Here is a 16,245-nt window from a genome sequence, read left to right as displayed (position 1 = left end):
TAGGTGAAGAAAAGGGATAGTTTTTTTTTGAAGGTTTCTTTCCTTTTTCTTTTTCCTTTCTCTTTTTGGAAAAGTTAATATAAGATTCATTAGAAGGTGTTTATTTAAATATCTTAACATAGTATTATATAATTGGAACAGAATCGCCATGGGTGCCATTAACAGCAATCAGAAAAACCTTCAAAGTCCAGCAAAAGAAATGTTTGATAAGTATGGCTCTGTTGCCGTACAATTTTTGCCAAAGTGGCATAAGAATTCAGGATTTCCTCAATATGGGAGTCTACAACATGCTTCTCTTAGGAATCTGAGAAAAAAAATAGCAAAGAGATTTGAGGATAAAATTAAGAAAGCTAAAGTACGAGCTGCTAAGAAGGTTAATGATAGATGGACAAAACAAATTGAAAGTTTGAAATTGTGGGAAAAAGAAGCAGACAATAGAGAAAGAACTGAAAAAATGTGTAAAAGTGTTAGAACATTTGTTTCCTTGTGTGTGGATGACACATACAACAAATTGGCACAAATGACGCCAAAAGCCCTTGTTGAAGAAATAACGAGTACAACTTATTACACAGTGCCATTTTGTGATCATGTAGCAGATTTTGACTCGCGGTGGCCACGAAGTGGTTCTTTTGAGAAGTCTCAGATATTGTTGTTGCATGAGTTAACAGCTCCACCCAGTCCTTTAGGCCCTTCTGATTGGGATTATGGGTATATGATAGAATGTGTTGGGGTATGGGATGCCATCAGTCGAAAGATTTGTCACACGAAGCAGATAATTGGCAGTCGTCCTAAAATAACACCGCCCTCTACTACTATGGTCAGTGTTCATAAGGTGGATGATTTGTTGGACTGTCCAGCAAGAAGTCCTCCTCCACAGTTGGGAGATGTGGCTCCTCCCAGTGAGCAACAATATCACCCACAGCTGGGAGAAGGAGCTGTAGGAGGAGCTGTAGGAGAGGTATTTATAGAATCAGAGGAAAGTAAAGGAGCTGCTGTAGTGTCACCTATCAGCCGTCCCCCTCCACCATATGCTGGGTTGCTGGAGCAAGCCATGAAACCACCAACACTAACACCTCAGAGAACACCACGTCTTTGTGCTGCTGAATGGTTGACTCCAATGGTGGTGAGGAGAAAAACAAGTTTCAATCCAGGTGGCCTAGCTATGACAAGGTCAGGAACTGTTTATCAGCCCACAATGTCAGCTTCAACATTGGATCTTCCGTCTGCTGCTCCAGAGGAGGGAGCATGTGGAGGTGCTTTTGGAGACACATTTCTTGGCCCAATGATAGAATGCCCTAATGGAGCTGGGGGTGTACAGCATGTTTATAGACCATGGAAGATAACAGAATTGCAGGCTATCATTGACAAACTTCCAGACCCTAAGAATAATGGAAAAGTCTTTGCAGACGCTTTGGCAAAGATGGTAATACAGTGTAAACCCACTGCAGCTGAATTGGAGCACGTTTGTGCTACTAAGATGGGTCTTGCCTGGGGAGAAGTTAAGCCTGCTAATTGGGATCCAGCTGCCCCATGGACTGTTGCAAATGGCGCCCCTTATCAAACGCAGCTGGCAGCTTTGTGTCAAGCATTGGTGACACAATTTAAACCAGTCATAAATATGACAACTGTAAATGCATGTGTGCAAAAACCAGAAGAATCGTTTGATGATTATTTCTTCAGAAAGCTCCAAGTTTTTAACACACATAGTGGAAATGAACAACCAGCTAACACTGTCGATGATACTGTGTGGGAAAGACAGTTTGTACAGGCCTTGGTGGATGGTCTGTCTCCGGAAGTGAGAGCTATTTTTGTCAGACACTGTGTGGCATGGCAAACTGCCAGATTGAATGACATTAAAAGATATTGCATACATGCTGAGACTGTTCTTCAGGATGAAAGAAACCAGCAAAAGAAGAAATCTAAAGTAGTGGCTGAAAGATTGCAGATGGTTCAGATGGCTTATTATGCTCCACCTGTAAGAGGCAGAGGTCGAGGACGAGGAAGAGGTAGAGGCTTCTCCTTTAACAATAGAGATGGAAGCGAGGCCTGTTGGAAGTGTGGCCAAATGGGCCACTGGGCCAGAGACTGTCCTGTTGCAATGTCGGAGGAATGGGATGGTGGACAAGGAGTGGCACGTCCACCACCTGGCAATGTGTCTGTGAATAGACCATTTGGAAGAAGGAATCAACTATCACAGAGAACATGACTGTCTGAGCAAGTCTCGAATCCTTCTATTATTCAGGAGAAGGAGAGTGAAAAACCTCAAATAAATAATTCTGAAAACTCTGATCTATTTTACCTTTCTCTTTGCTTCAAGTCTAAAGAACTTCCAATGTTTAAAATCACAGTCCACGGCACCACCTATGAAATGCTGGCTGACACAGGAGCTACTGAATCAACATTAAGATCGGCAACAGAAGCTTTCCATTTGTCTCAAAAAATTAAGACTTGCATTGGAGTCTCCGGAACACCTATAAAGTGTAAGGTGACCAAACTGTGTCCAGTAGAATGTGAGGAATTTGGTGTTTCAAAAATACAGCATTCATTTGTCATTGTCCCAGAGTGTCCGGTGAATTTGGCAGGAAGAGATTTGTTATGTGCTTTGGGCTTGACTATTGAGTGCACAGAAAAAGGTTTGGTGTTGAAAAAATCTGATCATTGTGACGAAACTTTGGCTGTTATGGTGTGTCACTCCCCAGCTGTTGAGTATTGTTGGAGCATAGACCCTTCTTCAGTTGTGCAGGAATTGCATGATTTTGTTGAGACTCATAGTGATGAAATGTTTTTTAGACAGGATTTATGCAGCTATAAGTGTGTGTCACATGTAACATATGAAGGTGTAGATGAACAGTTCAAGGAAGAGTGGAACAGACAAATGCAAGAGGAAAGGTTGCATGGTAATGGTATTGTGGTCACAGAGGATTTTGTTGTTTTGCTTGTTGATCTAAATGAAAGGCAGAGGAAAGTGTTTCGGAAGATTGGTGTCCCTTATGTTGTTTTGGCCAGTTCGCCTGCGCTTTCAGATTATGATGTAGGGATGGTACTACAAGGCATGGATGTGTCCTGTTGTGACACTAATTTAGCTATAGGCCAGAAGGTGAACTGTGAAAAGGGAGTCATTCTCCATCCTTTCCACTGTACATTTAGCACCCACAGGACAATTCAATTGGCTGATCAGTTTCCCCTTGTGGTCCATAATTTTGTGATGGACAGTTTTGAGTCTAAAGAAAACCATCCAGCATTGGAAGGTGTTCCTAAACAATTGTGGGCAACACATAAATATGATGTGGGTCTGATCAAGGATGCCACTCCATTAGTAGTGGTTCCTAAATCAGATTACAGGCCTAATAAGCGACAATATCCTCTGAGGCCCGATGCAGAAGAAGGTATGACTCCTATTATTGAGCAACTCTTGAACGATAAAATTATTGTTCCAGCTCCAACTTCTCCATGTAATACCCCACTCCTTCCAATAAAGAAAGCTGATGGCAAATCCTGGCGACCTGTTCATGATCTGCGTGCTGTGAATGAAGCTGTGTTTGCCCGTGCAGCAGTTGTACCCAATCCAGCTACAATCTTGTCTTCAGTACCTGGTAATGCAAAATGGTTCACTGTGATAGATTTGGCAAATGCTTTCTTTAGCGTTCCAGTTGATCTGGCTTCACAATATTGGTTTGCTTTTACTTTTAAAGGTAAAAAATATACTTGGACCAGAGTTCCTCAAGGATTTGCAGAATCACCAACAGTTTATTCAGCTGCATTGCAGGAAAATTTAGCAGGTTTTGTATTTCCCAAGGGAAGTACTTTAATTCAGTATGTAGATGATTTGCTTGTGTGTTCGATATCTGAGGAAAACTGCATCGCGGATACAAACGCCCTTTTAAAATATTTAGCTTTGCAGGGACATAAAGCATCGCTAGAAAAACTCCAGCTGGTAAAACAAGAAGTGCACTATTTGGGACATGAGATCTCACAAAATAAACGAACAATTGGCAAAGACAGAATTCAAGCGGTACTGTCAATGCCTAAACCAATGACGAAGAAACAGGTGCTATCCTTTTTGGGATGTACAGGCTACTGTAGACAGTGGATCTGTGATTATGCTAAAATAGTTCAACCACTTTCAGACATGGCGCATGCGACTGGACTGACTGCACATGACTTAGTGACTTGGACTCCTGAAGCTACTAACTCTTTTGTAAAACTGAAGGAAGCCTTGGCTTCTGCTCCAGCCTTAGGCATTCCTGATTTGTCAAGGGATTTCACTTTGGCAGTGGATGAGAAGAAAGGGTTTTATAGTGCTGTTTTGCTTCAGAAGCATGGTGATAAACTTAAGCCAGTTGCTTATTATTCTCAAAGGCTTCCATCTGTTGTGAGAGGGCTTCCTCCTTGTTCTAGAGCAGTGGCTGCGGCTGCAGCGGCTGTGACAGCTTCTTCTTCTTTAGTGGCTTACAGATCTTTGACTGTTTTGGTTCCACACGCTGTGGCTACTATTCTCCTTCAAGCTAAGACGGCTCATTTTACCCCAGCTTCTACCCTCCATTATTATAACATTTTGAGTCTTCCACATGTCACCTTGCAAAGGTGTAATGTCTTGAATCCAGCCACCCTTCTTCCTATTGAGGAGGATGGGGAAGCTCACGACTGTCTGGCAGTTATTGCTGAAACAGTAACTCCTAGACAAGATCTTTCTGTTGAACCTCTTCTTAATCCTGACCTGATTTATTATGTGGATGGATCAGCTAGAAGGTTGGAAGGAATAGGGGCTGTTGGTTATGCCATTGTTACTGATCATGAAGTGGTGGAATCAGCAAGACTTCCAGCTCATCTTTCTGCTCAGGCTGCTGAGCTTTTCGCTTTAACAAGGGCATGCATTCTTGCATCTGGAAAATCTGTTACTATCTATACTGACAGCAGGTATGCTTTTGGAGTAGTACATGATTTTGGGACTTTGTGGAAGAATAGAGGATTCCTTACGTCACAGGGTACCCCGATTCAACATCATCAACTTGTTGGCAATCTTCTTGAGGCTATCTTGCTTCCGTCTCAGATAGCTGTTTGTAAGTGCCAAGCACATGTTAGGATTGGAGATGCTGTTTCTAAAGGAAATTCTCTTGCTGATTCTGCTGCTAAGTCTGCTGCGGTTTCATCTGAAATGCATTCGCTTCAAATGTACCTTGCTTTTCCAGCGGCTCAGACCCCTTTTGATCCACACATGTCCCTTAAAGACATCCAATCAATGGCCAGTGCAGCAGAAAAGACTGCGTGGAGGAAACATGGTCGTTGTGATTCAAAGGGAGTCTGGAGGGGTCCACGAGATAAACCTTGCTTGCCTAAGCAACTTTTCCCCTACATGGCGAAGCTCTCCCATGGACCGGATCATGTTTCAAAGGGTGGTATGACTGAATTCATTGCACAAAATTGGGACTCCATTGGCTTTAGCACCGTAGCAGAAAACTTTTGCAAAAGATGCCTGGTGTGTGCTCAACATAACATAGGTAAGTCGCACAACACGACACAATCAGCATTTCCTATTCCTGATAGTCCGTTTCAACATCTCATGATGGATTTCATTGAATTAACTCCAGCTAGAGGATATAAGTATTGTCTGGTTGTTGTAGATATGTTCTCCAAGTGGATAGAAGCTTTTCCCTGTAAGCAGGCAGATGCAAAATCTACTGCTAAACATTTGTTGCAGGAAATCATTCCACGATGGGGGATTCCGGAAAAATTGTCATCGGATAATGGCTCTCATTTTGTTAATAACACAATCTCATACCTGGCGGAAAAAACAGGTATTGATTTAAGACAGCATTGTGCTTACCATCCACAGAGTGGGGGTGCTGTTGAGAGAGCTAATGGAGTGTTGAAAAACAAGCTCACGAAAATGATGGAAGAAACGCAGTTAGATTGGGTTTCTTGTCTCCCCCTGGTGTTAATGTATATGAGGGGAAGGCATCACTCTACTACAGGTCTCTCTCCACATGAAGTTTTGACAGGAAGAGTTATGCCTATAGGCCAAAATCTGTATAAGGGAACACACACAGATCAAATTCTTGTAGATGAGGCTATAGTGGCCTACTGTAAGAAGTTAACTCAAGTAATGAGTTCAATTTCTGTTCAGGTGAAAGCAGCTCTTCCATCGCCTCTGAGGGAAGGAGAAACAACCCATCCTTTCCAGCCAGGAGATTGGGTTTTGGTGAAGGATCTGAGGAGACGACATTGGCATTCTCCGCGGTGGAGAGGTCCATACCAGGTCCTGCTGACTACACCAACGGCAGTAAAAGTCAAGGAGAGGACAACTTGGATCCATGCGTCCCACTGTAAGAGGGCACCAATACCGTGAGATGCCCAAATTCAAGGTTGTGGGATTGCTTATGCTGGTGCATTTGCTACCATCTTTTGGAGGCTTAATGACATTAAATGCAACCCTGGAAGAGCACATTGCAGACTTAGTGGAAACAACGCAGACTCAAGATGTCTCATCAGCGGGAATTCATGGAAAGGCAAAGAGGCAAACTCTGCTGGAACCAATACAGACTGATGATGTAAATGAGCTAGATGATAATTACCTACAGCCATTGGGTGAGAAGGGTAATACATGGTATGAAATGATGGCCTATATGGTAAAGCACACATATCCAGATAGAAGAGGAATGATAGCTGTGGTTACGCCTCCTTGTAATAGCATAGACATGTGTTTAAGTCCTGTTGGAAGACCACTGAGGAAAGATGAAATGAAGGGTGTTTCTTGTGAGTATGAGCAGCAAATTGGGAAGCAGTACTTTCAGAGTTCGTTCGATGTTGAGTGTGATAGTAAGTATGGCAAAATTATTCCGATTCATAGTGCTACAGATCTTAGGAGTAGACCGGAGCCTGTTGGTCAGGTTCGGGTGTTAGAAAAGCCACCCTATTGTTTTTGTTACCAGGATGGGAATCCTCCATATGCATCTGGACAGGATATGATTGAAACAGTGTTCATGGGTGTGGCAGAATGTAAGGAGTATGGAGGGAGGTATCCTGGTGTGTATAAGTTTCATGGAAATGGAAAGACTGTAGTAATACAAGAGGGTCCTACTATTGGATATTCAGCCACAGGTGCTTTGATAGATCTTGTTTTTATGTGTGGGGGTCAAAATTATTATTATTATTTGCCTAGGTTTTGGTCAGGATGCTGTTACTATGTTCATTTGACAGTACCAGTAAACTTAATTCAGATGACAAGACAATGGGAAAATACTTCTTCGGCTGAAGCAAGTGAGTTAAATAGTACACATGTTAGAAAGCCTAGATCACTTCCTACAGAGCTTACAGATATAACAGCCTTTGGTCAGCAAGCAGCTTTTGGTCAACAAGTTTCTTGGTATGATAAGTTTATGAGTTTCTTCTTTCCACAAATAGCAGTAACTGCTATGTCTTTGCATGTAGATAGATTATCTTATACTATGTGGGGGTTTGCAAATGCAACAATGAAAGGGTTTTCACTCATAAAGGATACTTTAAAGTCTCATAGATTGACCTTGTTGAAACATCAACAAGCTTTGGATTTTTTATTAGCTAAAACTGGAGGTTTGTGTGCGACTCTAAATTTGACTGGTGGTTCTTGTATGACTTTGATTCCAGATGTTACGGATAATTTGACAGATGTTATCACTGTTTTAGGCCGTTTTCAGTCTTCTTTGTATTCTAAACCTAGAATTGAGAATCCTTATCGCAGTTGGTTGGTTAATATCTTTGGATCATGGGGAGCAGGTATATTACAGTTACTTTTGCCAGTTGTTGGAGTAATATTGTTGTTTTTTGTAATGATTATGTGCGCTTTGAGTTGTGTTAAAGTTATGATTCACAAGGTGGTTAACACCTCATTGACTGCTGTAGCAATACAGTCTGATATGAAAAGACCTTTGTCTAATACGTTATTGGACACCCACTCGTATCTAATGGCTGAGGGTAATTGTAGGGATATTGGTGACGAAAACTACCTTCAGCAACTTCAACTTGACTTGGAAGATTTCGAGGATGCATAAGCATGCAGCGCTGGCCCTTTGAATGAGCTGCAAGAGCTATAAGGGTGAAGAGGACGTGAGAAGACTTTTATCCGTATTGATATTATGTGTAGGCCTATTTGTTATATTCTGATGTAGTAATAAGTGTGAAACTCATTATCTATTTTTGTTTGTTTAAATGTGTTTTAGTCATGTTGTTTAGTTTTTGAGTTTATTCTGAGCTCTGATATGTACGAAGGATTATCAAATGATAAAAGGAGGGAATGTAAAAGAAAACTGAATCACAGGTTATCATTTGATGTATTTCTTCAATATATCATACATGTTTCAGACAGTGTTTAAGTTCAGTTTAGTGTTAGTTAGTGTTTCACACATGTTCTAAATTCCTCTGTGCTATATATATTCTAAACTTAGTTCTTTGCTGTGTAAGATGAGGCAGTTGTGTGTTTAACAGTTAAGTCTATTCTGTTGTACCCTTACCTGAGCCAGTGATAAGATAAACTGTAGTTATGTAGATGTTTATGTGTAAAACTGATAAGCTTTAGAGGATAGTGTGGTTTGTCCTTAATTTAATATAGCAGGGATGTTATTTTGTGATGCTACTTGGTGCATGCTTATGTACTGTCATATATGGTCGTAAAGAAAGACTGTTCCTAGGTTAGCTGAACTTCTGACCTATGTTTCTATCTGAGGGTTGGTTGCTGACCTGTAAGGTTAGTAAGCAGATGTCATAAATTCTGTACAAGTAGTATTTAAGGGACTGGTTAAGTGCCAACCTTTCAGACAAAGAAAAGATAGCTAGGTGGTACGTATCTTTGTCTCCAGAACTATGATGCATTATACTTCTGATTGTATTATTTGATTACACTATTTCATAACCTGACAATGCTCTCTTGTGTGTTTATTGAGTGATCAGCAATTTCCCATTACAAGCCCAAGCACTTGTTTTACCGCAGAGGGCAGATTGAACCATTAAAAAAACTCTAAATCTCACTTAGTTTTAGAAAAACTGAGGGGAAACTGGTGTGAGACTTATGTTCAAGAAAAGTAACATTCCTCATAGATGCCACTGCTGACAGCTTTTTATGACTTTGGTTTATATTATATACATTTACAATCAACAAACAATACCTGGTCCTCCTCTCCTCCTCCTTCCTCATCGTACTTGAGGATGTTGTCTCTGACGTCGTCCTCAGGGTCGATCAGCAAGGGTTTTGCCTGCCGCTCCTTCTCTCTGCGCTTCATCCACACCACAAACAGGAGAACCATGCCTGCGAGAAGAGGAAACATGAAGGGTTTATGAGCAGTGTGGTGGAGAGAAAAGGTGATAATATGCAGTGTCACAACTAAAATGTGTCATTTTTCAAGCTCCTGATCCATTGTTGTACTCACTGAGCAGTATGATGATACAGATGAGTATAGCGATGATGGCCCCTGTGCCGAGGCCGGCGGCCGCCACAGCCCCTGTGGTGCTGCAGTCCCCATTGTCATCACAAGGACACACTTTGACTCTGATCAAGGAGCGGTTTGACAGAGGAGGGTTCCCTGAGTCAGACACAATGACAGGGATCTCATACACACCTGCCTCCAGGTAAGGAATCCTCAACCTCAGCTGAGCATAGTCACCTAGAGAGTGGGAGTGAGACAGTGTTGATGATGGAAAGCAAACAGTGGAAATGGGAGGAGGACATTAAGAGACGGAAGGGAATGTGTACGAAGACATGAAGGAGGAAAAGAAGAAGAAGAAGAAAGAAAAAATAAGATTGGACAGTGTACTGCAGAGAAATTACATTTTGTTTACTGCAGGATATCATGTCATCATGTGTGTAGGTACAGGTGAAGTAGCAGCACCCCTACCCCAAGGTGCAGCACCTCCAGGTGGTTGGCTACCTATAGGCCCATTTGTGTTTTTGTAATAATTAATTTTTTTCTGTCATGTGTGAGCCGGTCCAGCAAAAGTAGACCCTGCATGTAATTGTAGTGGAGTGGGGAAAAGACGTGTGGCTCATGGACCCGGTTGACACATTCTGGTTAGAATTGTCTCCGGCAGCTCGACAAAGCCGTGATGTGACGCAGTCGCTTACTGTGGACATTACACTCCACCTCTACCAGAGCCTGTAGGCTACATTGCTTTTTAAATTATGTCAAGCAGCACAAGCTTTCCAGGTGATTTCTTTATTGTGTGTCGTATTGATGTATGAGTGTTTTCTTTAACGATTCACTTTAAAGATTAGAGAGGCTGCTTTCAGTAATTGTAAACGTTTGCATGTGTAGCTAATTAACCTGACGTGCCAGATGGTTTGTTACACAGAGCCATCTGAGAAGTCGTCCTTGGAAATTCTTTGGAAAAGGGCAGGCACTTTCAAAAAAAAAAAAATACTTGGCAGATGATTGGATGAACCATCTGTCTATCACTGTCTATCACCGTCTTACCTTGCGAGGCAGCTGGATTCACGAGATCATGAGAGAATCGTGATAGGATGCTGATTGACAAGATGGATTCTCGTGTGATGGTGTGTTCTTGCAAATCCAGCTGCCTAAGTAGCTAATGTCACTGCAGCGAATATAGTGGGACATTTAAGCAGCAAAGCTAAATACTGTAGTTATAAACTCGACAGGACAGAGGAAACTCTCCCGGGGAAACAGAATTAAACTTTTAGCTTCTGAAATAAATTTTTTAGACCGCTCTGATGGAGCTCAGGATTCATCAGGACGACGGCTGCTTTATTCCAAACATTTTCACTGTATGAACCTGGACTGTGTGTGTGGAGCAGCTGACCTTTAGGATGTGTAGAAGAACACAGAACATTAATTAACATTAGATCCTGACTGATCGTGTCGGTGTGTCTGGGGATTTAACCCTTACATACTGTTATATTCTGACCCTTCTTAGTATGAAGTGGCTCATTTTTGACTCGGCTCAAGTATCCCTTTATAATTAGTCCCTATACCAAATTTTAAACCACAAATGTATTTTGCATCCATATATAGCATATCTTATCAGTCATTAATAAATAGGTGATTAATCCTTCATTAATGTTTCAGAGAGCAGAGAGAGCGTTTTCTTTAGGTTTGACACTATTCATTTATAGTGAAAATATATTCACAATCACACTATATTATGATCTCATGTTATCTAAAACATGAGAACAAGACAAGGCATAATTATTTCTATGAATTATCACATTCTTAAGTCTTAAAGAATGTCATTTAGGGTGTTTTTAGCGCTTTCAAATGTCAAAATGGGTCAAATTTGACCCGAACAGTATGTAAGGGTTAAATAATCAATAATCAAGTTGCTGTGTCTTGTGTGTGAATGGGCTCTCTTAAGCGTCTCTCTTAATGGACTTAATGTACTTATAGTTTCTGCTTCAGGGGGATCACTGCATGGAGTAAATAGTCAGTACCCCCCACACCCCCAACTGAAATCATGTTCTCGTAGCTATAAAAAAAACTGCAACCAAACAAATTGCACAGCAGTCATTCTGACATGCATGTATGCGAAGAGGCATTAAAGATATAAAAAACCCCACAACATATAACCCTCTGCATCTATCACTCAGTCAAGCTATGACAAGAGTCTCAGTGGGAGAAGAATCCAGGTATGTGATCAGATTTGTCCTCAAGACAACTGCTGTGATACATCCATCTGGGTGGATTAGGTGACAGATCGGCTGCTCGGGGGACAGGGAGATGAATGGATCTCATTTGTCACAAACGATAGATCGTATGTCAACACTGGATGGCACCCGCGTCTCTCACTGTGAGCTTTGTGAGACATTTTGTTAAACTTGGACTTCTCTCCCAGCTCAAAGCAATCCCTGGTCCCCCGATTGATGTCCCCAGTCATCCTGCAGAGGGATTTTGCATCCCATCTGTTAAGTTTATGGTTTAATTCAGCTGAGGATGCAGAGCATTCATATATCACTCCACCATACCTCCTAAATTTTACTTTACAATGGTGCATTTCAAGGTAAAATATTTGTGAAATGAATGTTGTCAAGACAATGTACAGTATTTTATTACCGTTGAGTCTGGAAATGGTCCAGTTGCGGCGAACGCTGGCGGGAAAGGAAGGCAGCTCAAAGACAAAGGGCCCTACATTGGGGTCAGCATCAGCGTCCGAGGCTGTGACATTGATCCTGGAGTTTGGGCGTGCACGCTCGCACACTTGGGCCTCCCTGGGTATCAGCACCGGCGCGTTGTCATTCACATCGATCAGGTAAATCTGGAGGGTGCCTGTCCCACTGGCTTGTGGTGAACCTGAGGGGAGGCGAAAGGAAAGAGAGGAAGCAAAGAGATCAAAGGAGGCAGGAGGATAAACATTAGAGAGGAGGATGGCGAGATAATAACGTAGCGATCGAGAGAACAGCGAACAGCGGTGAGGCAGAGGAGCAGAGATGAAATGATTGGAGATGGAGCAAGAAGCAAGAAAGGGGAGTTGAGAGGCAGTGTGATCAAACAGTTACGGTAGACATGTGAGATGGCAAAACAATTCTTCCATTTGAATCACATTTTTCTGGTTGATTTATGTGTGGAACTGAGAAAATGAGGAGTACAGGTAAAGAAACAACTGGGAGGAAAAAGGTTTTGTTTACTGAGGTGGTTGGCTGTAAATGGAAGGACAACACTGTGTACTTTTGTATTGGAGCACCCAAACAAAACAGCCAGAATGAATGAAAGAACACATACATTTTTTAGTCCGTGTGTTTAGAAGTGGATCCTTTGTGAAAGACTGAGGCAAGACTCATATTGGAGAGGACAATGCTCACATAGAGGTTACTGTTATGTGTACTCCGCTGAGAAATGACTCAAACGCTAGTCCTCACTACATCCAGCAACACAAGCTCATCATAATGTCTTCAGGATTTCTTACTACTGCTACACCAGAACAGAACCATCAGCTTGGGAGACACATTTCTGATGTTTTATGCATTGTTAACAGAAAACCTCTAATGTGCTTTGATTACAGAACACACAGTAACTGAACTGTTGTTTTCCTCCCACTGTTTATGTTGCAGTCAATGCTGTACAACAAGGTGCTGGGAATAAGTGCCTCATTGTTTTTTAAGTGCATTGCTTACCTTCAAAATCAAAGTGAACTTGAACTCAAGTATAGTCATGAAAACAGTCAAAACATTTGTGATGAGATTGAACTCTGGTGCGAGGTTAAATACTGAAGTCTAAGAATGCCTCTTTAAAAATGCATACATCAATGTCTGTTGATTAGAACAGACACTTCATTATATATATATATATATATATATATACACACATTCATATTTATATAAACACAGACATATGGGCAGCGCTAATATGATCTAGGCTCCACTTCTGATCGTAACATTAACACTCTAAAATACAGATGCAGAAAGTATATGTAATGCTCTGTTGAACAAACAAACTGCAGTGATATATTGTGGCCTTGATATTCAGTTGACAACCCCCTGCACACAGACTGTCAGCAAGCGGAACTGAATTACTGATGCAGTGCAGCATAGATAGAGTTTACCGCAGTAGCTCATCAGTGTTGTACTTCAACTTTTTTTCTCTATCAGACAGTAACTTGGTGCATCAACTATGTAAAGGTCTGTTGCCCCGGGCCCCAAGGCCCATCGACCGTCTTGTCGGTTATGATTGGCTGGGTGCTTTGTTGCTTCTTACGCTTCGCTTGAGTAGAATAAGTAAAGAGAATTTCAATCAAAGTGGAATATATCCCCTTGTTGACACTAGGCTCCAGAATCAATAGGCAGTCAACACTTTGAGCTTAAGTTGGTGTGCTTCAGGGCAACCAATCCCTCATTTCTCACTGGAGTCAAAACACCTTGGTCCCTCCCACTTACACAGAGAGCTAGCACCTCCATTTGTAGTGCTTTAGTTCTTTAGCTTTGTACATTGTTGCAGCAGCTGAGGCTGATACTCAAGACCTTTATTGACACATATTACTTATTTATTATTTAAAGAACAATGAATGTTTGTGAACTATATATGGTATAGTACCCACTATATGAGTGCACTGTCCCACTTATTCAAAACCCACCCACACTATGGCTGAGATATGGCAGTAGCAAGGGTATAGTTCCAGCATGGAGCATTATTCATCTTTTACAAGAGCTAAAGTCTACTGACATACTTACAACTTTACTTTAAAATACTGAAAATGTCTTTTCAGTTTTGTTATAAAAAGTTTAGTAGTGCCAACTTATGCCATCCGTCTAACCTGCATAAATGAGTATTTGCTTTGGTTAAATACAGAAGAGCAAAGAGAGCTGACAAATATAAGGCAACCCTAATGTGTTTCTTTAATATTATGTGTGCAGGATATTTCCTGGCTTAAGCTGAGGGAGAGAGACTGAGGTATGATCAGTACTGAGGTGAGTGAAAAGCTTACAAGGCTGTTATTTCAGTGTATACAAGCTAGTGCTGAAGATACAGACCCAATATATACTGTAATATATAATGTTACATAATGGGATCATAGTTTTAGATGATCAGGGCCTAAGCAATTATAATAATTATATTGTGCCTCATACATTCCTTCACAACCTCTGTATTGATCCTCTGCCTGTTCTACTTTCATTCTGACGATGAAGGATGATGAAAAATGGCAATGCTTCTTTTTTGGTGTTTCTTATCAATATATAGCTGATGTACTTGTAAAAGTTTAGTAAGGGGCTAACCGAAGTCATTATGATTTATACTTTGGGGACCATGAAAGTCTACACCAAATGTCTAAGCTATCTTTCTTGGGGTTTACTTTTTATCTGATCATAACAACATTATAACACATAAGTCATCCTGACTTACCAGACTTACCATTGTCGAAGGCCAGGAATGTGGCCTCATACATGTTGTTTTTGACGTACATGGACTCTCGGTCAAGCAGGGCCATGGTGGTGATTTGACCATTGGTCCTGTTGATCTTCAGCCAGTTAGCAGGGTCTGATAACTTGGAGTACCTGTACACACATGCACACAGAGGCAGGGAGACAGAGAGAAACACAAACTTAATAAAATCCTCAGGCGCATATACAAACACATAATCAATCAATCAATCAATCAATTTGATTTAAAATGCAGAATCATCATGCAGCATGATATCCAAATACACATTACAATTAAAGAGAATACATAGGACAAAACATATAGCAAGCAAATAAAATAATTAAAAATTAAAATAAAACAACTACATTAAAAACATCTAAATGGATGTTAAAATGTGATGGATACCTGACTAAGTTCTAGGGTCAGCTGTAATGAAGTGAATAAAGGTAGGCTTTCAGTCTTGATTTAAAGATTTCAGCTGAACTTGCTTCTTAACATGTAATGGGAGACCATTCCAGAGATAAGGGCATGGTAGGCAAATGCTCTGAACCAAAGTGATTTTTTGTTAACTGACAGAATGTGGTGCAAGTCCATGCAAGGTCTTATAAGTTAAAAGAAGGACCTTAAAATCAGCTCTAGCTTGCACTGGTAACCAGTGAAGAGAGGCCAGAGTAGGTGTTATATGGTCAAATTTTCTAGTTTTTGACTCTAGCTGCAACACTCTGAACAAGCAGCGGAATTCTAATAACACAACTCAGCATCACACAATGATAGAACAGGTCAGATTTTGGCAATATTAAAAAATGCTGTCTTGGTAATAGCCTTGATATGAGACTGGAATGTCAGATGAGAATCTAAAATCACACCAAGGTTTTTGGTGGTTGAGCTTTCAGAAATAATACAGCCATCAATGTTAACACTCAAATTCTCATACAAATGCCAATATTTGGCTCATCCAACAACTAATAGCTCTGTTTTATCAGCATTTAACAGCAAAAAGTTCATACCCATCTATTTTTTAAATTTCTGATAGACATACCTCTAAATTTAGGAGTTGTGAAGGGTCATTTGGCTATACAGGTAACATATAGCTGTGTGTCATCAGCATAGCAATGCAAATTAATACCATATTTGCAAATGATGTCACCAAGGGGAAGCATGTAGATAGAAAAAAGCATAGAGCCAAGGACTGATCCCTGGGGTACACCAAACTTTACTTCAGAAACTTCAGAGAGTATTGTTGTAACTTACACGTTGAGTTCTATTTGATAAATATGAATGAAACCATGAAAGCATCATCCCCTAAATACCAAAATGCTTCTCCAAGCGGCCTAGAGGTATGCGGTGGTCCACGGTGTCAAAAGCTGTACTCAAGTAAAGAAGCAGCAACAATGATGTTAAGTCAGAATCAACA

General features: G+C 40.9%; 1 protein-coding gene across 4 annotated transcripts in view; it reads right to left on the bottom strand.

Moving 5' to 3' along the window:
- Positions 1-16,245, bottom strand: part of cdh4 (cadherin 4, type 1, R-cadherin (retinal)) — a 211,068-nt gene that overhangs the window by 5,821 nt on the left and 189,002 nt on the right. For 3 of the 4 annotated variants that reach the window (XM_042406117.1, XM_042406119.1, XM_042406120.1), the window contains 4 exons: positions 14,814-14,965; positions 12,033-12,269; positions 9,399-9,632; positions 9,138-9,277 (listed from right to left, as the gene is read on the bottom strand). In XM_042406117.1, the coding sequence (XP_042262051.1) occupies positions 9,138-9,277; positions 9,399-9,632; positions 12,033-12,269; positions 14,814-14,965 (763 nt within the window). The remainder of the gene's footprint in view (positions 1-9,137; positions 9,278-9,398; positions 9,633-12,032; positions 12,270-14,813; positions 14,966-16,245) is intronic. The other variant, XM_042406118.1, reaches the window with a different exon arrangement.

This window comes from Thunnus maccoyii, chromosome 3, assembly GCF_910596095.1.
Source record: "Thunnus maccoyii chromosome 3, fThuMac1.1, whole genome shotgun sequence".
Classification (NCBI taxonomy): domain Eukaryota; kingdom Metazoa; phylum Chordata; class Actinopteri; order Scombriformes; family Scombridae; genus Thunnus; species Thunnus maccoyii.
The sequence above is the reverse complement of the archived record's forward strand: the minus strand, read 5'-3'. Positions and strand labels throughout refer to the sequence as shown.